Source organism: Crocodylus porosus, unplaced genomic scaffold, assembly GCF_001723895.1.
Source record: "Crocodylus porosus isolate Cpor-Errol unplaced genomic scaffold, CroPor_comp1, whole genome shotgun sequence".
NCBI lineage: Eukaryota > Metazoa > Chordata > Crocodylia > Crocodylidae > Crocodylus > Crocodylus porosus.
The window spans coordinates 17,900,758-17,921,272 of record NW_017728922.1 but is presented as its reverse complement, the minus strand read 5'-3'; the positions used below and the strand labels follow the sequence as shown (position 1 = coordinate 17,921,272).

At 47.9% G+C, this 20,515-nt stretch overlaps 1 protein-coding gene across 5 annotated transcripts in view; it reads right to left on the bottom strand.

Annotated features, from left to right (window-relative positions):
* Positions 1-5,958: 5,958 nt before the first annotated feature.
* L3MBTL1 (l(3)mbt-like 1 (Drosophila)) overlaps positions 5,959-20,515 on the bottom strand; it is a 34,053-nt gene continuing 19,496 nt past the window's right edge. For 2 of the 5 annotated variants that reach the window (XM_019539769.1, XM_019539770.1), the window contains exons 17-23: positions 19,885-19,999; positions 18,723-18,822; positions 17,327-17,524; positions 16,794-16,840; positions 14,709-14,866; positions 12,840-12,902; positions 5,959-11,778 (exon numbers count right to left, since the gene is read on the bottom strand). In XM_019539769.1, the coding sequence (XP_019395314.1) occupies positions 11,644-11,778; positions 12,840-12,902; positions 14,709-14,866; positions 16,794-16,840; positions 17,327-17,524; positions 18,723-18,822; positions 19,885-19,999 (816 nt within the window). In that variant the 3' untranslated portion in view covers positions 5,959-11,643. The remainder of the gene's footprint in view (positions 11,779-12,839; positions 12,903-14,708; positions 14,867-16,793; positions 16,841-17,326; positions 17,525-18,722; positions 18,823-19,884; positions 20,000-20,515) is intronic. The other 3 variants (XR_002102014.1, XM_019539771.1, XM_019539772.1) reach the window with 3 other exon arrangements.

The window sequence follows — 20,515 nt, the reverse complement described above, 5'->3', positions numbered from 1 at the left end:
TTTTTTTTTTGCTTTCTTCTGTGTACGCAAGAAAGACTACAAGAAAGCCATCAGCTGTATCATGTTAGGTGTCCTTTACTTGCTGAATAACTCTTTGGAGGGGAGGGAAGGGGGTCTCACATGAATAGTGGGAGGTTCCTTGCATGTTAATTAAGAGTAACTGGCCTTGGAGATGGATAGTGTATTGAAATAGGACACACGTTTCCTGAGTTCCATTCCTGGCCTGCTCCTGGCTGACCCTGGACAAGTCTTGCCTGTTCCTCAGTATCCTCAACTATTATCATTACTGGGCTTAAAGATCCTGACCTCCTCTGGAAACAGATCAAGATCTACAAGGGAAAAGCACCATATTAAGGACATGGCATTTTAATTGTGCTAAACAAAGACTTTCTTTTTTCCCCCCAACTGATTAGTACATGTTGGCTGAGTCCTGACGAAAGCAGACAAACAGCAGTTGTAATTTTCCTTTTTTTCAATGGGATTTCAGGATCAATAAGGTCTGAAATGTTAATATAAGACATTTTTAAAAAGAGAGGAAGAGGGTTTTATTTCCTACTCTCTCCCTTAAAACCTCCAACTTTCTGGTCTTTGTTATTCAGCATATACATGTGGAAAATAGGAGCAACAAGCTCTGCATTTTTTCCACAACCTGGGTCACCTCTGAGTAATCTATAACTCAAAACATACCAGTTAAGTCAAAATAACAGAGGCGAGGATATGGAACAGATTTTTCAGAATCACTCAGAGCCAGATTGCTAAGTGCTTAACATGCAGAGTAGACAACATATTTCTTCAGGTGCTCAATAGCCAGCGGCATATACTGTTACACTTCACAACCAAATTTTCCAAAGACTTATGCACGCAACTTGCTGGACTCCTAGAAGTCTGCCCCGCCCCCACCCCCAGGTGAGTGCTGAGTTCTTTGGAAAATCCCAGGTTTCAGACCCACTATCTTCTTTTCTCATAAATAGAGGCCATGTTCATTCACCTCCCCTCATTGCACTGGTCCCAGCTCTTCTGGCAAAAGAGAAGATGTAAGTCTGCCTCTAATTCTAAAAACTAGGCATGCATAGTTTGTCCACCTTCCCAGATGCATTATTTTGGTGCAGCTGCTCTGGATCTATCAGTCAGTCCTGGTTCACTTGAGTCTATAAGGTTCATCAGAGTAGTAGCAGTGAAGTGAACCAGCTTCCACTGCCGAGAACAGAGAAGGGAGGGACATGGCTAGCATCTTCAGGTACGCAACTGCAACTGGGTCAAGTAGGGAGGCAGCCTTCAGCACAAGCCCAGAGCAAGGCTCAAAATCGTACGTCAGCAAGACACCTTAGCAAGACCCTCTAGCCATCTTCCTCTGGGCTGAGGGATAATTAACTGTATAGTTACAGGGCACTATAAGGACCAGCACTGGGCTGGCCAGTTCTGGTAGGGCTTAGCCACATTTAAGAGGTTGCCACAAGTCATTATCCGATGTGCAGAGGAAGCCCCCTTTGGGGTTAAAAAGCATTCTAACTACGTGCTGTCCTGCTCTTCCCTCCTGAGGTATTAGTAGACTACCCATCAGCCATATTAAAAACACTGGTCCCGTAGTCCCCACAAGTCTGATGTTGGACTTACTTGTCACACCACTATTAGAATAAGGCTGCCCATTCCCAGTCTTGTTAAAATGGGGGGCTACCCAAGGATGATGGGTGTTGAACCCTGGTGAGCTGCAAGCACCATCAGAGCAACCAGTTCAAAACCAGCTCCAGAGCTGCTGAAGGGGGACAAACATTAAATGCCAGCTGAAAATCCTCATGCAGACACAACTTGAATTGTTATGGCTTCAGGATTTTCTCTCAGCTTCAGTTGATTTGGATTGACTTGGGGCTTCAGCTTTGTATCTAACAGTCTCTGCCCTTTCTGTTTTTAATAGGAAATTGCATGTATAATATAAAGTGCTTATGGCTGCTCTTTATTAAACTAGATACCTGAAAAATCAGTTCTGAGGGATGAACAATTAAAAAAGATGACATCTGGATACGTTAAGAGCATCCTATATTCTGAGCACACGTGAATCCCTGGCTGAAACCTTCTAGGTTGTGGGTACAAGACAGATACGTACGTAGAGAGCATTCTCTCAAGCTGAAACAAAATCTCTCATCCCCCCAAATATGATAAGAGGATCCAAAGCTTTTCCCTCCTGTGTCTACTGCCAGCCAGAGTCTGATTCATGGAGTGCGATCGTTTGTGAGAGAGGAACACCTACGGGTCCTGAAATCAACTTCTCCTGCTTGTCAGTACCGTTCCCTCTCAGACCTCCGTGCCCAAACAACAGCCGTACCGAAAGTCAATCCCGCTCCATACCCTGTGGTCAAGGCTTTTGCTTGCTCTAAACTTATGCCTTGCATACGCCAAAGTGAGGGAAAGTCAAATAACAGATGAGAAGGCAAATCAAAGCTTTACCTGGAGAGAGCGGAGGAAGTCAAACGGGCAGAGCTGGGACACTGGGAGCTGGAGAAGGCAGAGCTAGCTAACTAGCAGGAGTTGCACAAGGGTGGTATTCACCTCTCTCTCTCCCTCTGTTGTTTTTGTTTGGGTGAATTAGCCTGAAGGTCAAAGGAATATTCTTAAGGAGTGGCTTATGCCAGGAAGTAAATTATTACCCTGCCATTGCTCTCAGCTGTGGGGACCCAGGGCAAATGTGGGGCTAAGTGGAGGGAGGGCAAATGTCCTCCAGCAGGATTAGAGGGCAGCTCGCCATGGAGAGAAGTGGAAAGGGTTAGAACAAAGTGCTCTCTTTTCTGGAAGCAAGTCACATGCTGGGTCCTAGCTGAGGTAATTAGGCATGTGTCACCTGCTAAATGCCACAAGATGCTGGAAACTGTTAGAAGCCCTGAACTGGGACACAGTTGACCTGCTAGCATCCGGAGCATGGGAACTGGGTAAGGTGAGTGGCAGTTCTCCAAGCAAATCCTGTTTTCCTTCAGGGTTCCCCAATAGTATTTTAATGTGTAGCCTGTTACTAACTGCTGCAGCCTTGTATGTAAGAAATCCTGAGAAGTGGTACGTGGACATCTAAGACCCTCAGAGCAGTGTCTCTAGGAAAGGGCCTCCTTAGTTCTCACGTGACAAGCAGGCTTAGGCATGGTCTGCAGGTAGAATGGAGATCCACGAACATTTAGACACTCAGGTTTTGCTCGCGTGACACAGCCTTACAACTGTACTTTTGCCCAGCAAAGAACTAGGTTCCAACTGAACCGAGCAGGATGTGCTAAAAACCAGTGAACATCTACTTGAATGGCAGCATGAGCCAGTGGCCAAGCTTCTGGACAGCGAGGAGATGTAAGTTGTATTCCACTCTCTTCCACCAATTTGCTATGTGATCTTGGACAAGTTTCTCTCTCAACCCTATTTACAGCAACTCTGCTTAACTTCTTATGAAGAAAGCATCTGCTTGCTTTGTGCAACTCTCCCAAGTGTGTACTTCATTACCAAAGCTGTATTTTGTAACCAATGGGGATCGAGTGAGTGAAATTTTCTCCTCATTCCCTCCTCCCATTTCCTTGTTTTAGCAGAAGCAGGCAGAAGCTGTTTCTGGCAGTTTCTAGGAGCCAAGAATAACTGCCCTGAAGAGGTGGAAAGTTTTTACAACAAAAAACGTGAACAGGCTCCATCACAACTCACACACTGACATGCGACTTAACAAAGCAGGTGGGCAATTGATGGGAGTATCCTCAGTTACTAAAAGAGTAGTCACAAGAACCACCAAAGAATGAATGTTCAGTGAGATTTCCCCTGGAATGAAGACAGATTCCTACTGGACACAAAAAGCCCTTTTACCTCCAAGCAGCAGGGTAGTTGAATCCAGTGTCCAGCAGCATTAGAAGTACAACGCCCGGGCATGGCGCATACAGCATGGAGAAAATGCACTAGAATAAGGTATGTGCTTAGGTTTGCAGAGAGAAAAGCTTACGTGCTCCCTGCTCTGAAGAAGTTTGGATCCAAGCCTGAACTTTCTACCTAGCCTTGTATAATGGGATAAATGAAAATGCTGGAACCAAATCTTAACCTCCGGGGTAGGCAGACTTTACAGCTTGGGTTCACAAAGGAAATCAAGATTTTATCTTTGTTATGCAGATCTTGTGTTCCCCACCGCCGCAGAGCAGGCGTTCCTGTCTGGTGAGAACGTCAACTGCCTGGGACTTGGACTGGCTGAATCAGTGACTACCTGTGCCCTAAAGGGCCTATTTGACCTTGCACAGATATTTCTCCCAGCTGCTTCGAACACAGCAGCAGAGGCTGGTATTAGAAGTAGATCTTATCGTATCTGACAGGTCAGCATTTGTCTACAAGTCTTTCGTGCCCCACACCCAGGTGGTAAGCAGCTGGTAAGAATCAGGGTATCGTGCTTTTGGGTGAACAGAATTTTCCAGTGTCCAGTGTCCTGTTGAGGCCCATACACATACACCAGAAACATCCTCTCTCCTCCTTACTGAGCTGCTGAGGCACCACAACTCTCCTCCAAATAGGAGATGCTTCCAGTAGGACAAGGAGGCTGGAAAGGGCCGCAAAGTCCTAGGTTGCAGCAGAGTGGACAGGAGGAAAGGCAAGGTTGAGAGCAAGGTTTCTGAAGAGTGCTGGACTTTGCAGCCTCTCTAGGCTAGTCTCTCTTATCTGAAGCCTGTTTATAGTTCAGCCAGCTGCAGCATTATGGCAACTGTGAGATGTCCCAGGCCACAAAGCTGAAGTGAGGCAGGGATGGCTGAATATCAAGGAGCTGTAGGTTTTTTTTCTTCCTCTGAATCTAAGGAGCCATGGCTGCTGGAGACACAGGGGAAGAAAGCCAGATGGGGAAATCTCCCTTAAACTCTGCTTTTGCTCCTCTCCCTCTCTTGCCGGGGTACCATCTCCCAGGCTACTCTTGGCTTGGAGCACGCTCTTTGCCACTGCCCAGGAATCAGCTGCTCACTTTTCAGCCACATGCCAAGTTAATGGGGCTAGGGAAACCCATGCTGAAGGTGTAGACAGGTAAACGCCCTTTAAGATGGTGAAACCAGTTCACTTCTAGCTCCACACCCTTAGTGTGCAAGCTAGGGACTGCAGCTCAGGCCCAAGAGATAGGTGTTCCCAGGTTGGGGGTGTGGCCCAGGCAGCTACCAGTGACAGCTAAGCAGACTTTGGCAGGAGCCAGAGGCAGAAAGGAAGAAATGCAGGGACTGAGAATGATTTCCAGAGCACTGAGGCAGGAAGGGATACAGAGAATTGGGTTGAGTGCTGAGAGGACTATCGCCTGTTGAGCTACCCTCGTAGATGTTAAGGCTCTGGACCCTACTTCAGCCCCATCCAAAATAAGAGGAATTGTGATGCTGCCCCCACCAATAGAACATGAGATTTACTGTACTGCAACAAGTAGCAAGCACTAAGAGATGGACAGGTTTCATGAAGACATTTATCAGCCACCTCCTTGCAACCCATATCTGTACATCCCTACAATGGGAACCTGCCACAGCAGGTAACATTGAAGTCTCTGCACCAAGAGGAGCCTCATTCTGCTCTATGACAGCAACGTAATGCCAGTCATTTCAGTGGTAGAACTGAGACCAACCTCTGATCCTGAACTTCATCTACCACTCTCCTTTGGTGCTATGTACTCAGCTACACTCAGGCTAGTTTTAATTAGTGCCTGGTATGGTGTCTTCTTCTGTGCCTTATACAGCAACTTACACAGCAAATGGCAGTGGGGACCCAGTGGACAAATTACTATCCCTAGAGTCAGAAAACCTGGCATGCATTCCTTTGCCTCACTATCTGTATATGCAAAATGAATTAATACTCACATTTCTTTGCAGGGCACTTGGAGAGGTCTGCTTGAAGGACAGCAGCTTAATGACCAGACACCAGCATTTTATAATTCCATTGTTCACATTTATTTATTATTTTAAAACACTGACAAAACCACATCACATCTGGAGTTGTTTTTTTTTTAAAACCTCTGTATACTCAGGACACAAAGTTCCAGAATAGCTGCACTGCCTACGACGATCGTATCTTCGTCATGAAAACACAAAAAGAGGTGCAAATATTAAAAAACCCCCAAAATAGAAACTAAATGAGTGCAAAATGAATGAAAGTGCAAAAAAGTTTTGTTTTCATCAACACACTCCTTCCAAAAACCAATCCTCCTTCCCCCCACCCCCTCCCACTCCCCCTGAAACAGCAGCAAACTCCAAGCCCCAAAATAAAAGACACAAGGGCAGGATCAGGCACAGCTGAGCTGCAGCCTTCAACTAATTCCCTTTCCTTAGCACTGACAGATAAACCATCAGACCAAGAGACTGGGAAGTGAGGAGGAAGAGAAGAAAAGCCAGCCAAGGTGCAGCTTTAAAAGGCTCCCTCCTCTTTTTGATCTCCTCCATTGCACTCATGCCCAAAGATTCTCCTTGGCAGATGGAGGCTCTTCCAACCTCCTAGACAATTTGGATTTCCTTTCTTTTAAAAAAGTGCTTGCAATTGGTGCAGAAATCACTTGGCTCTCAACCAAAGTGCAGCAAGAGAGAGAGGACAACCCTGTATATTCCCGTGAGTCTCCAAGCTAGCTATTCACCACACGTTTACCAAGAGGCTGTCTCATCGTCTCTCCCCAGCAGATGCAGTTTCATCACTCACACAAACCCACCATCTTCATTAATGGAGATACCTCTGCTTTTGAGGATACATCTGTATATAAAGGGCTACCATGATCCAATCCCTACTGAAGGGAATGGAAAAACTTCAGCAGACTTTGCATCAGGCTGTATGTGCAATGATGTGCCGGCTGCTGTCTCCACGTAGGCAGAGGGAAAAGCCAAAGGCTCCGCAATAGGCAGGCTCTTACTGAAGAGAGCACCAGGGCTTCCTGCTTTTGCCTCCCATGGAATGAAGGGGAGACATCTACTGCTCCCTGTGCCGTTCCCTGATGATGAGGGGAGAGAATATGTGGAAGAATGGAGATGTGGGAAACAAAAAAAGAGAAGAGATGGGAGGATCTTATAAGCTGGCTCTGCTGACGGCATTTACCCAGCAGACAGTCTGGACCAGCAACTAAGAAACGTAGCTCATCTCTCACCTGGGAGCTCCAGGAATGAGTCATTCACTGGACTTCTTTGTACCTGGTGAAAGAATAAAAACACTGGGGGCTATGCAGTCCAACAGCCTCCCAGGCCTGGCCACTGGGATGCATGGGGATTCAGGAGCCCCCTGCCATGCTGGCCAAGCTGGCACACACAACAGCAGCCCTATTGAGGCAGCACGTGTCACAGCTAGTCAGCTGCCACCAGCACCCGATTATACCCTAGCTCAGGTTTTCAACATAGAAGGGGAAGTTTCTGTAGTCACTGGAGTGAATGACTGGCTGATCGTCTCACTTTCCCCAGAAGGTCCCCAAGCCTCCAGTGCCACTAAGATCCCAAGTCCTACAAACACCTCGCAGCTTTTCAGGATGGGCAGAAATAAGCAGGGGAGAGCAGTGAGGGGCTTTACATTCGAAAGCACTTTGGGCTTAAAATCTTTAAACAAGTGAGACATTTTAGCATCCTGCAAAAGGAGCCCTTGTGAATATAAGGCCAAACTAATTCCTGGTGCAGTGCTGTTAACTTTTTGGAATTATACCCATACCTATGGTGTTCCACCAAAGATGAGTTTCCACATTAAGGACTGAGCATTTAATTAGGTGCTTTTGCTAGTAGAGAGAAAATGCTACATTTCCATGGGACGCCTACCATGAATTTCACCCCAACATGACAGTGGACTTTGGAGGTCATGTTATCATAAAACATGTTGCTGGTGTATGTGGTACAAGCTCTCATCCCTATCCTGTGATCAGGGGCAGGAGAATGGGAAAGATCGACTCCCTTGAAGTGCCAACCTTGGGAATGCAAATGTTCCTAATGAGACACCATGTTGATCTGGGACTGGGGCTGTGCTACTGACTCAACCCCCTTCAGACTGGTCTCCCAAGGAAGGTTTTACAAGGCTGGTGTGTAAAGGCAATTGGCTGCTCAGCCTCATGTTCCCCATGCTAATCTTTTCTTAGCCAATCACAAGAGACAGGAACATCAATGATTCAAATGTTGCCACAAGGAGTGTGTCACATAGCTTTGAGGACAACAATTTGACCCACCTGGAATCTATTCTCATGAGTGGTCCTCAGTGCTCCTTGAGCTGGTGGGGTTGGGGGAGGGTCTCATTGGTTCAGACAGGTGGAGCTCTTGGCACCACTGGCACTGATGCACTGCAGGAAGGGAAGAACTTATGGGGAGGACTTCACAATACTGAATATTCTACCTGTTCTCATCCTTCCCCTGCTGAATGGTGGCATGAGGGAGGGCTCTCCTGCTCACCCATCTGATTGCTGCCCTATGCCCAGTTACTATGACCTTAGGAACAATACCCCAAAAAAATGTTGTGCACACTATGGATGGAGGAGATGATGTTGCTATCTCACACACATGCATGCACGCACACGCACACACACACACACAGAGGTGTGCACATTTTTGCACACATGCCCACAATGCTTTGGGTTTAGTTTGCTTTTTGTTTTTTTTAAAGGAAAAGATAAGCTTACAAAGCTTTAACAGTAAATAGCCCTTGACCATCTACAGAACCTCTAATTCTCTCATCCAAACCAATTTAAAAGCTTCAGACCTTAAAGAACAGGAAAGAATTAGCCCAAGAGTCGAATGAACTCATGCCTGAGATAGCGAGTGGGAGATGAGAATGCTGTCATTAGCACAAACACACGCGCACACGCACACGACATCTCACTTCACGTTTCCAGTGAGGCTCATCCTCCTGGAAAACTTTCCCTTCTGGGAATTTCAGACCTAACAGTCCCCCTGGAGGACCAAGACTGCACCCAGACTCCATGACTGGTGGGTGCACAGTTTGGCTCATGTCCAGTATTATGCTGCGGTGGGGGGAGGGCACCACTCAAGGAAAATAGCACCCCATCACAACCTGGGCAAGGTTTACTGCCAGAGCCCATAGATGGCCGACTCCAGCAGTCTTAGCAGAGAGCATACCCACCAAGAAATGGTTTCACATGAGCCCAGGAATCCAACTGCAAGGTGGATACGGTATCAGAGAACAGCTTGCTCAGCATTTCAGCACCAGAACAGCAGGCTTAATCCTGCTGCTTACATAGATGCACATGTGGTGTTTCTAGCTCCTGGTCTCCTTAGTCCGGGCTCTAACTACACCCCAGCATCTCCCCTTCCTGGAACAGCCCCACAGGGAACCAGCCGTCCTATCCTTTGTTCTAGTTTCAAATGCAGAGCCTAAGTCAGACAGCTGACACTCCAGTGCCATGTCCAGAGCACCTCTCTGGCATCCTCCCAGCACAACAGGGACTGGTTCTCCTTTCACAGGAAAAGGAATGTATTCACAAGGCAGGCTGAGGTGGAACTGATGAAAACAGGAGTCTCTTCCTGTCATTCTCCTCCTATAAACCCAGTGACTGAGTCCTGTGCAGGAATACAAAGAGCTGACCAGAAGACTCACAGTTATGAAGGATCATATTTGGAAATATCAAAAAGTAGTTCACAAGGAAAGTCCCACAGCTGAAAGGGCCAAGCAAGCATCCCCCGGCCTCTCTTTTCCTTCCTTTCCTCCTATACAACAGCAGGCCAGGAGGCAGGCTCCTCTTTGGCTAAGGAGATTGATTTGGCACCATTCGCTGCAGATCAGATTGCATGCATGGAAGGATGGGTCCAGAGTCCAAATCTTCTCTCCGTCCATCTCGCTCCTCCCCACAAATGAACTCACTGCAGTGTATGGACTAATGAAAATTAAAGGGCAGGGGAGCACAACCACTAAACCAGACCCAACCTCTTACAAAGAAAACCCAGAAATCGTTTTAAATCTCTCATGAATAACAAGTAGCAAACATTCCAATGGCAGGTCAAATGTGACCCTTAACAGTCAATAATAGAGAGAAAATGCTACATTTCCATGGGAAGCCTACCATGAATTTCACCCCAACATGACAGTGGATTTTGGAGGTCATGTTATCATAAGACATGTTGCTGGTGTATGTGGTACGAGCTTTCATCCCTGTCCTCAAGTGATCGGGGACAGGAGAATGGGAAAGATCAACTCTCTTGAAGTGCCAACCTTGGGAATGCAAATGTTCCTAATGAGACAGCATGTTGCTCTGGGACTGGGGCTGTGCTACTGACTCAACCCTCTTCAGACTGGTCTCCAAGGAAAATTTTACAAGGCTGATGTGTAACAGCAATTGGCTGCTCAGCCTCATGCTCCCCATGCTAATCTTTTCTTAGCCAATCACGAGAGACAGGAACATCAATAATTCAAAAATGTGTTTTGCAAATGTTGCCGGGGGTGGGGGGGAGGTGTCACATAGCTTTGTGGACAACAATTTGACCCACCTGGAATCTATTTTACTTGGATGGGGAAGGGTCAGGGAAATAAAATGTCACTAGTGAGAGAAATAGGTTTAAAAGTATGTGTGCAACTGGGTGGAAAGAGCTTCTCTGAGAGTCTGCAAAGTATTTTCTTACGTTGTACATCATCACTCCCAACCAACAGAGAGGGTATGAATCAGCTGATGTTGTATCCCCAGAGCTGCACTGATCTGGTCAGTACACTTAGCTTTTACTTGGACTATAAGCACTCTGAGGCATAGGTCATCTTCCTGGTCGATGTTTGTACAGCACCTGGTACCTGAGATCTGGCTTGGGACTGGGGAATCCTGGCTGCTACTGAAACATAAACAGTAAATGCTGAAAATAAAACTGACCACAATAGCAAAGAGAAAAGCAGGTTGGGCAGTAATAGTGGGAATATAAGAGGAATTAAGAAGAAAAAGCAAATTGTCATCAGGATGGAGGTGAAACAGAATCAGGGGCAAAGCAAGGTTAGTGTCTAGCTTTGACAGGAGAATCACAAAAAAACAGGAGAGAAAAAAACCCCAAAATGCAACAGTGAAAAGCTATTTGGGAAGTTTCCTAAAAAATAACGCTAATACCTGACCCCATACACCAACACACACTGTTAAAATGAATAAGAAAACACAACTCATCCCTTTCAGTGTGAGTGAGTGTGTGTGTGTGTGTGTGCGCGCGCGCGTGCATGCATGTGCAGGAGCACCTAGGAAGATAGTTGTGTGAAGACTGAGAGTCTGCAGTGACAACTGATTTCTGATCTTGACTGCTTGAGCAGCAAGCCTACCCCAGCCCTCCCAACCACACCTTCTCATTAATTCCTCTAAGTACATGCATGTGTGTACAATCTCACACATGCACACACACATACACACACACTCAAAAAAGTCATCCAAAGACCAGGGTCAGTCAGCAGGGTGACGTATGCAGAACGGTAATCCACTCTGAAAGACGCATTCTGTTTTTTAAGAGGGTCAGGAGAAAAGAGCTCTGGGTCTGCACTTGGACCCAGCATACAACTGGTGCTCCCCTACAAGGCAGGGGAGCAGGACAATGCAGAGAGGAAGATGGAGCAGGATGGATTTGCTGCAAGAAGAGAGACGATGAATCAGAGGGAAAGAGGGAGCAGGATTTTCCAGCCGCTGCAGCCGGGATGGTCTCTGCTCCAGTGGGATGGTTTGGCAGCTCCAGTGCTGAGGGTCCTGGCACTGCTGGGGCACGGTCACTTTAAGGTGTCATCGGCATTTTTGAACATGAGGATGGCGTTGTAAATCTTGAGCGCTGGGCCCAGCTTGACACTCATGATTTTGACAATATCGGCTTGTGTCAGCAGCAAGAACGCTTCCCCGTCGATCATCTACAGGAGAAAGGAAGTGGGGATGGGGGGGTGATGTGTGTGGGGGGGGAGGTCCAGCAGGTTCATCATGCTCATGGGAGGCCTATGCTGGGAGCTGCCCATTCCAGTACCACAGAGCTATGACAGCACCCAGGAGTGTACATTTAAACAAGAAGGAAGTCCTCCCTTCCAGTGGCAGGCACAGACATGTGGGCATACCAAGGAAGGTGGCTCTCAGGCTATAAGCCCAAAATACAGCTAGCATACCTCCTTCTCAGTGCACGTGTCTGCCTGCTCCTAGACCTTCTTCCCCTCTAGACTTTGGCTGGTAAACAGCTTGTAAAGTATCTCTCATTGCCCATTTGCAACTCCAGTGTGAAGGCAGGTAAAAAACACAGGCCATTTACTAGACAGCCTTTCAGCACCTTGTTCCCCTCCAGTCAGCCTCCCTCTGGCAGCTCTGCTCCAGTGTCAGAGCAGGGCTCTGCAGTGACTGTCTCTAGCAGCTGAAATGCACTCCGAGGATGGACCAAAGTTCTCTTGATCACTGTGCTGCAAAAAGAGCCCAACACGTGGCACTTAGTCTGAGCACTGGTGTATAATACCCCAGAACAGAGGTCCAGAAGTGGAGTGCAGGCTCTAAATAGAACTATTGGAAATTGTAGGGAGGAGACTGATGCAACCTTGAAGCAGCAGCATTAGGCCTAAAACAGCTCCACTTCTACCCTCCCACTGGCTCCTCAGAGCTCTTTGCCCTAACCCCAGGTCAAGAGACAGAGCCCCCTCTCTTTGCCTATCTTTTCAATATTGGAACAAATCAGCTAGGTGTCTCATGAACCTGAGGGACAGGCATACAGAAATCAACATTCACTCTTAGCGGGTATCTGGCTGCAAGTGGGTGGGAGCTGCTGACCTCAAACCCTGGTCAGATGCTTTCAAGAGTGACTTGACTTACATTGGGATGGGGCCCAGAGGCTGGTAGAAAGGGCAATGTCCCAGTTGCCCATTCCTCCTCCTGCCTCTCACTGTAAAGGGGCTTCTTATACCACCCTCACCTACCTACTTGCCCCCCTTCTCCTTACCTCATCCTTGAAGAGTTTGGCTTGGTCCTCGCAACCCGTAAGAGTCTGAACAAAGCTGAAGACCTTGGAACACACAAGCAGACAAAGGTACAAAGGTTACCCTACCTGAAACATCTCCCTGGAGCTGCCTTTTCAGGGTCTCGGGCTCCTTTCTTACTGCACAAGTGTTTTATTGCCAATGGATAAAAGATGTCAGTGGGTCACTACCTTGTAACACCCTAGTTGACTCAAAGCACTGTAATTTTAAGTGGCACGGCTAAAGAAGTCACCCACATCCCAGAAATTCAGTATGAATGAGGCTTAACTACACAGCAGTGAAAACTACCTATATGTCTCCTCTCCAGTATGATTCTACAACAAGATGGCTAATGGGTGTTACTCCATGATTAACACGCACCCTTTCTGGCACTGAAGACAAACCAAAGAGAAGCATGCCATGGAAGACCTCAGAGCTGTGCCATGGCCTGCTCCAGCCATCATCAGCTGGATTCTGCAATGGCCGAGGGTACAAACGACACACAACCCTTCTTTTTTCTAATACATTTGAGTGCAAATGCTGTGCTGACCATAGAAGGGCAACAGCCTCTCTACTGCCTCACAAATATGCCCACCGAATGATGGAATGGGGAACATTTGCCCTTAGATTTCAGAGCAGTGTTCAAGGTGAGACAGTGTGGGCAAGAGAACAGCCAGGTGGGTAGGCGTTCGTGGCAGGTGTTACAAGAGGAGCTCAGACAGGGTGGGGAATGAGGAAGATCTGGAACTGGACTCACCTTTTTCACTCCTGTCTTAGGTTTATGTTTTGATTTAAATTGTTGTTTACTAGAAAGGAGCTGATATCTTGGGAAATCTGTTGCAAAACAGATAACCACTGGCAAAGCCTTCAATCACCTGGGTCAAGCCTAGAGGGACCTGTTCAAGTCAGGTCAGAAGCCAGTAATTAATGGGGTTATACTAGAAATGCTGACAGACCCTTTGAGGAGTGCTGAATGGTGCCCCTCGAGGTATGTCCACACAGCAAACAAGGTTGTGCCTGAAGCCTGGACAGGCAGACCTGGGCTAGTGTTCATTTGGCAAACACAGGAAATAGGAGGAAGGATAGCATTGACTTCAGCATGGGTTGACTACCTAATATCTACCCAGGCTTTCCACAGGGCTTGTACAGCCTCTGACAAAGTCTGTGCTGCAGCATCTTCACCGCTATTGGTACTCACTAGCTATATCAAAACTAGCTTGAGTGTGCCTACCTACAGTGCAGTCACGCCTTCCACAGAAGCAGAGGCCTGCCTTTGGCCTGTGGTGGGTGGGGTGAGCTGTGGGTTTATACATCTAGAATCAGTGAGACAAATGGAGTGCAGAGCACTGGGAGAAACCCCAAAGGCTGTGGAACTTGCACAGCTCCCACCTGGGGTAGCTGCACTTTCTCCAAACCCAAAGCATGACACAAAACTCAGCAGCTTTGGGATGAAGCACCACTTTGAACCTCTCTACCTTCCAGAGGACATCACTTACCAGTAGATATGAGATGTTGGGGTGAGGAGGGTAGGCCCAGCCCCTTCCCATGATAACAGAAGTTATGCAACTTGGTTAGAGACAGCATATCCTAAAGTAAAGCTATTCTTGCTAAGTCCTGAGTCCTTCATATTTTTATGAAGTTCACTGGGAATCGAGGGCACTTGACATCTTTTGGGAAGATCTCAGCCCATGGCACAATCAAACTCCAGCATAGGGAAATTCCCTCAGTACTACGGGCGTACCAGGGACTGTGTGTTCTCTAAAGGAAGGATTTGGCACATGTGCTTTGGCATATCAGATCTTTATTTCTTTCAGGATTTTCTTTTTTATTAACCCTCCCTAAAAGCACCTTACCTCATCAATGGTCCACTTGGCCACCGTGGCTGCTGTGATGCCAGCTACCCCTGGCAGGAGTTTGCAGTGTTGTTCCCAGCAGAGAGACAGGGAGCGGTCTGGGTGAGCAGACAAGGCCGACATGAAGAGAGACTGGTGCATATTGTCAGCGGAAATAGCTGGCAATGAAATTCAAGGCATCAGGTGAGGTGAGGGGAAAACGATATGCAACCTCACACTGCAGGCTCTGCTCTGCCTTGGAGAAGTCTTGAAGAGGGAGAGGGGCTGAGGGCAGACACTGGAGCGGTTCCAGGTATCACATATGTACGGTCTGTTCTGCGCTAACTACTGCTGAATAGACAGCATTCTTCTTGACAGCGCAACCTCAGCTAGGTCCTCCTGTCACAGGTGACAAGATTAAAATTTTTATTTTGATGGTATCCCTCTATAAATGACACAGATTGATGTTACTCCGCAGAAGGAGGAATGCTGTCTATTTACCAATGGCTAGAGCAAACCTAAGTCAGCCATTTAACTAGGTCATGTCCCTTTCTTACAACACCAGTAGGTACTGATGCATCACAAGCACATCTGTAAATCACATCCATTTCCTTATTTGCATTCCAAATAATTAAATTAAGGTCTGATCTGTTTCTCACCACTGATGCTGTTCCTTTACCTTTTGTACTCACATGCAGCAGACTTGGGTTGTTAGGGCAAATTGACCAGTTTTACTGCATCAGTTCCTGGCTTACCTACCCCAATACCTACTATGTTGAGGGTTTTGGTACTTTGGGCTGAGAGGCATATTTATATCCAAAGAGATTGATTCTACTGCAATTTTACATTGCTAATTATTCTGAAAATACTTCTGTTCACATTCTATTTTGCCAGTGCCCAACCAAGACTTAAACTCAGACCAAAGCACTGTCTCTTTTTTTGTTTAATAATGCCTTTTCTTTGCTCCAGGTGATCTCACTTGGTAATGATTATCCAGAAGTTAAATTATGTGATCTCATTTCACTAAGTCATAAGTCTAAAGTTGCACTCCCAGGCACAGCCACAGTAAAACAACCACTTGCTCTGAAAGCTACTATTGTCCCCTAGTGGCCAATCAGCAGCTCATTCAACTTGAAGTGATAATGGGCAACGCTTTTGGATTGTGGAAGCATCATTCTATTTACATAGCTCATGGTGATCAGAAACCTTCTTGGATATATAGTCTCTGGGACAAAGTCTGCTGGTAAGAGACAGGCAGAAAGAGAAGGAACGCAAAGATCTAAATCAGGCACTTGCTCAAAGCTTCACACCAACCTGTTACTGTGAGTGACTAGGAGAAGGCACTGCCCTTTGCTCATGCAATGGAGGGGAAGTTATGGCCCCTTTAATTTCCAAGGTCAGACTAGGCAGTCACAGTGGCCATGTTGGTCTTCCAAGGCTAAGAATTTATGAAAATCATGCTTGAAAGGTTTGCTGCATTGGTGTGGGAAATCCAGGATTAAAAACATTAAATCCATTCAGGCTCCCCCCAAAGCTAGATACCTCACTGGTGTGAGTCCATGTAGATATATAGTAGATCCACCAGTTGAGGATCTAGCCTTACATCTTTCTCTCTTGGGTCTCTTAGGTCCAATGCTGGAAGGTCGACTCAAGGCATACCTATAGGCTCAGCACAGGACCCTGCCCTGTCTCTGTGGCTGAGTCAGAGTGAATGCACTGTGTATGCAATGTCTGATAGACAGCCCTGCAGACCAATACCTTCCCTCAGTCATACAGATGGTAACTTCTCCACAAAGCTTTGCCAACATGTTTTGCTCACTCAACCAGCCAGGCAAGAAGGGCTCATTCTTTGGCTGCTCAACCAGGCCTGCCAACTATACTGGGCTCCTCTCTGTGATGTGACCTTTCCCACTAGGAAATGAGCTGAAAGCCACCATTTGTTTTCCACAGGCCACCAAGCATCAGCTTTGGGTATTGCTGCTGATGGGCCAGGTCTGATCTAATGACAATGAAGTAAAAATCCTTCTATTCTCTTCCCAAGCCCTTGAGCTACCATGACACTCCCTCTATTTGTGAAAAGGCCACAGAGTAGGGAAAGATGCCTACTTTGGAAGTCTTCCTGCTGGATCTTCCGATATTTTGGAGGTCGTCCTCTGTAAAGAAACAAAAAAGAGTTTATTTCCAAACTCTCCAGTTGTAGGAACCACCACAGTTCACTGACCACACCTTCTGTCAGCATAAGAGGAAGCAAGGCATCACAGCCTGATAGAGCTGCAACAGCATCCAACTGGGAGCCAGAGGCCATCAATTTGATCCACAACACAGATCACACCCACATGAGCCAAATGACCAGCTCCATTTGCTGGGAGGACCATCACTAGTGCACCGTTCATACCCCAGCTGAGTGGGTTTAAGAGCTGTACAAATACAAATGGTGGGACAATCTTAGCAAAAGAGCTTACCATTAAAATCCATGAGACAGACAAACAGAAACAAAAGCCCAGGGAAGGTCCAAAGCCACACAGCTGAGCCAGGACTAGAACCAACCACAGCAGGTGGCTCTTCTCTGCTGACCAGCCCCAGAGGAAGCCAGAGGAACACTCAGCCAGGGCCTCACAGACACCACCACATTACCCTACCTCCCATGGTGCCGGGACTTTTTTCTCTGGGAGAAGCCAATCAGGTTCCTTTTGCGGGCAGAGGCCTCAGTGTCGGAGAACTCAGCCTTCAGTCTGCCCTGGTTCTTCTCTGCCAAGGGGCACCCTGAGAGGCAGTAATGGGCCGTGAACCTCCCTGTCACATGTCCTGAGCCATCGCAACCTGGTGTGGGGCACTTCCTGGAGAACAGAGGGGAAATGCAGTCAGGCTAGAGAGGGGCACTTACGTGAAGGCCAGCCCTAGAGAGGACATAAGGCACATACAGCACAGTTAGTAGCAGTGAGCTGTGCTTCAAATTGAAAGCCTCAACCCTGGCCAGTCGCACGGTGCCTGAGACTTGGCCTCTGGAAGGTCAGAAAGTTTATAGGCTTTGGTTGTGCTGGTTAACTGGCAAGTCTCTCCAGCTGCATAAGCTGAAGAACACACCTTCACCTCATCAGCCAGCATCATGCTTACCAAGCCTGCACCAGCCCCAGGGTTATCACACACTACAACAGTCATAGCCAAGGGGTTTGATGCCCCTCCATCCCCACGTGCACTATGCCTACTATCAGAACCCAAAGCCAAGTGGACAAGGAAAAACAATGTCTTGTGGATCAGCTATTAGCCACAGTGACAGGAGCAAGTGACTGGAAGATCTGCCCTCATCATAAACCACAGCTCTTCTGCAAGTCTCCCAGTGCCCTGGTTCTAGCCCACTGGGCAGGGACTACACAACTGGGATGCGCTTACACCACTTCTTGTTCCACAGAAGCCTCCTAGAAGCTAAACGAGCGGACAAGAGTCATTTCAGAAGGCTTGGCCTCACTAGCCCTTCAGTGACTGTTAGGTCCCACTGACTCCATCTCCCCTTCACATCCACCACGGGTTTGGGGCTAGTCCTTCTCCAGTGAGCCATACTGCTAGCCTGACATGGCACATGTAACTGTAAAGCAGCATGCCAGACGACCTGGCTGCCACAAGAGGGGGATTCCTAGAACAGAGAGGCCCACCAGGATTTTCTGTGGCGCATGGGCTTCCAGCAGTAGAGAGGCAGGTATGTAACAGGGGTACCAGTCTGTGAGGGGTTAATTCCACACAAGCCACACATGCTCCCTGCAGCCACAGCTCCAGCCTGCTCCTGTTTCTCCAGGCTCAAGGTGAGGAGAGTAAGAGCTGCTCTTGAGCTGGGTGGAATAGTCTCACCTAAGGATACCAGAGGAGATAAGTGAAGTTCTGAACTGGATGGAAGAAACCCTGGTTCCTGGTTTCTACCCTTGCTGCAGAGCAATGCTATATGTACCTCCCCTAGGGCTCTTTGTGTGGCTGTGGGCCACAAAGTGACACCTGCCTCGCCCCTGTGCCCAGGGTCGAGGGGGGGCAAGATAGAGAGCTCACCTGTGATGAAAGCTGTACTTAGAGCTCTTGGTGTGTGGGATACTCTTGCAACCCAAGGTTGGGCAAGCCCCATGGGCTGAGGAGGCTGGTTCCTTTGGCCCTAAACCAAAGGGGAAAAAGGAGAAGGGTGGTCAGGAGGTCAGAGCCGTGACAAGACAGCTGCCAGGTCAGCAATGGAGGAGAGAGGCACCAGTGTTCCCTAATCCCAGCTGTGCCCAATCCCATACCCTTGGCCAACCCACTGATTTCGCAGTTAGCCCCCACCCTGTCCATCCAAGGTCTTTCCTGCTTCTGTGCCATGCTCTGCTCCAGGCACACAGATAAGGGGGCCTTCAGTACTGCATGAGGCAGAAGAGGAACAATTGAACCCACCACTCACTGACTGCACTAAATAACCCTTTGGGCTCAAGGCTGCATTTTTGCCCCTCTTAAGGTGCTCACTGCCTTCTAAGGCAAATTCCCATGGCCAGCTGGCTCATAGCCAAGAGCAAGCAGACAGGATGGACATGGAAGCAGAGCACTAAGCAGGACACGCTATTTCAGGAGAGTCACCTGCAGGCCATACCACACCCAAATGTTGGTCAGTGTCATGTCCCAAGGACTCTAGCTTTCCTGATCTTTCAACAGCCTTTCCAGAAAGCACAAAGAAGGGGGTTATGGAGGAATCAAAGAGGGGAGTTTCTGTCTCTGGAAAAAGGAAATAAAACAGGTGGGAGTAGAGTTGTGTGCGCACTGGTCTATCTTTCATTGTAGCAACAGCCTAATTGTTGCTCTTGAAGGATACCTGTTGGCTTCACTAGCTGTACTATGGATTCACACTGGATCTGGCACAATGACAAAACACTCACTGACAAAAATGAGGCAGCTGTAGGCTACTGGAACTGAAGCTGGTGCTGGCTCCCATTGGGAGAGGTGCCCATTTGGATACTGAGTGCGTGAGGGGATACTTCTGCTCACAGCCAGCTCTGGTCTCATCACAAGGTAACTGCACTCTTTGGAGTGAGCAGCAGCAACAGCCCAGGAACTGTGTTATTGGCTCTAGGACCCAGTAAAGAGGGTTGTCCTGGGCAGGGGAAGCCAGTGCCAGCATTCAGGGAGGGCCACAGGCCCAGCGCTGGTAGGAGAGGGCAGTGGTAGTGCTGGCATTGGCATCGCTACTTACTGAAAGGAGGCTGCAGCGGGTGCCCAGTTTTGGAGCACCACCCTACAGGATGAATGTCTGGGTGATCTGCATCGATCCAAAAATCATAGACATGGCTCCAGCCATCAAAATGGATCTGAGGAGACAAGGAGACATGTCAGTTCACACCTCAGGCTCTCTTACTGAGGGGTACTAAACCCACCTGGTGGCAGGAAAGCAGAGCGTCCCTGGGATGTGCCATGGTGAAGCTGTTATGGTATCTACAACCCCAGTGGCATGGGTTTGAGCCTCACTCTGGACTCATTCCAAAGACAATCAAAGTTCACCACATTGTAAATGGGCATCTGGTTGTTTAGGCTGGGAAATCATAAGTAGCCGGTGTGATCACCCACATCACTTCCTTGCTTGCCACTGGCTACAAAGTAGGGTGCTTCCCCATGTCAGCTTGATGGGCCACTATGCTAGGATGGATCTTTGACTACAGGCCCCAAGTCCTGGAGTTGCACGGCAAGGTCAGAATCTCTACTTTAATTTCTAGCCTTGTGGTTGAAAAGGGAATGATTTCATAGATTTCATAGACATTAGGGCTGGAAGGGACCTCGGGAGATCATCGAGTCCAGCCCCCTGCCCAAAGGGCAGGAAGTCAGCTGGG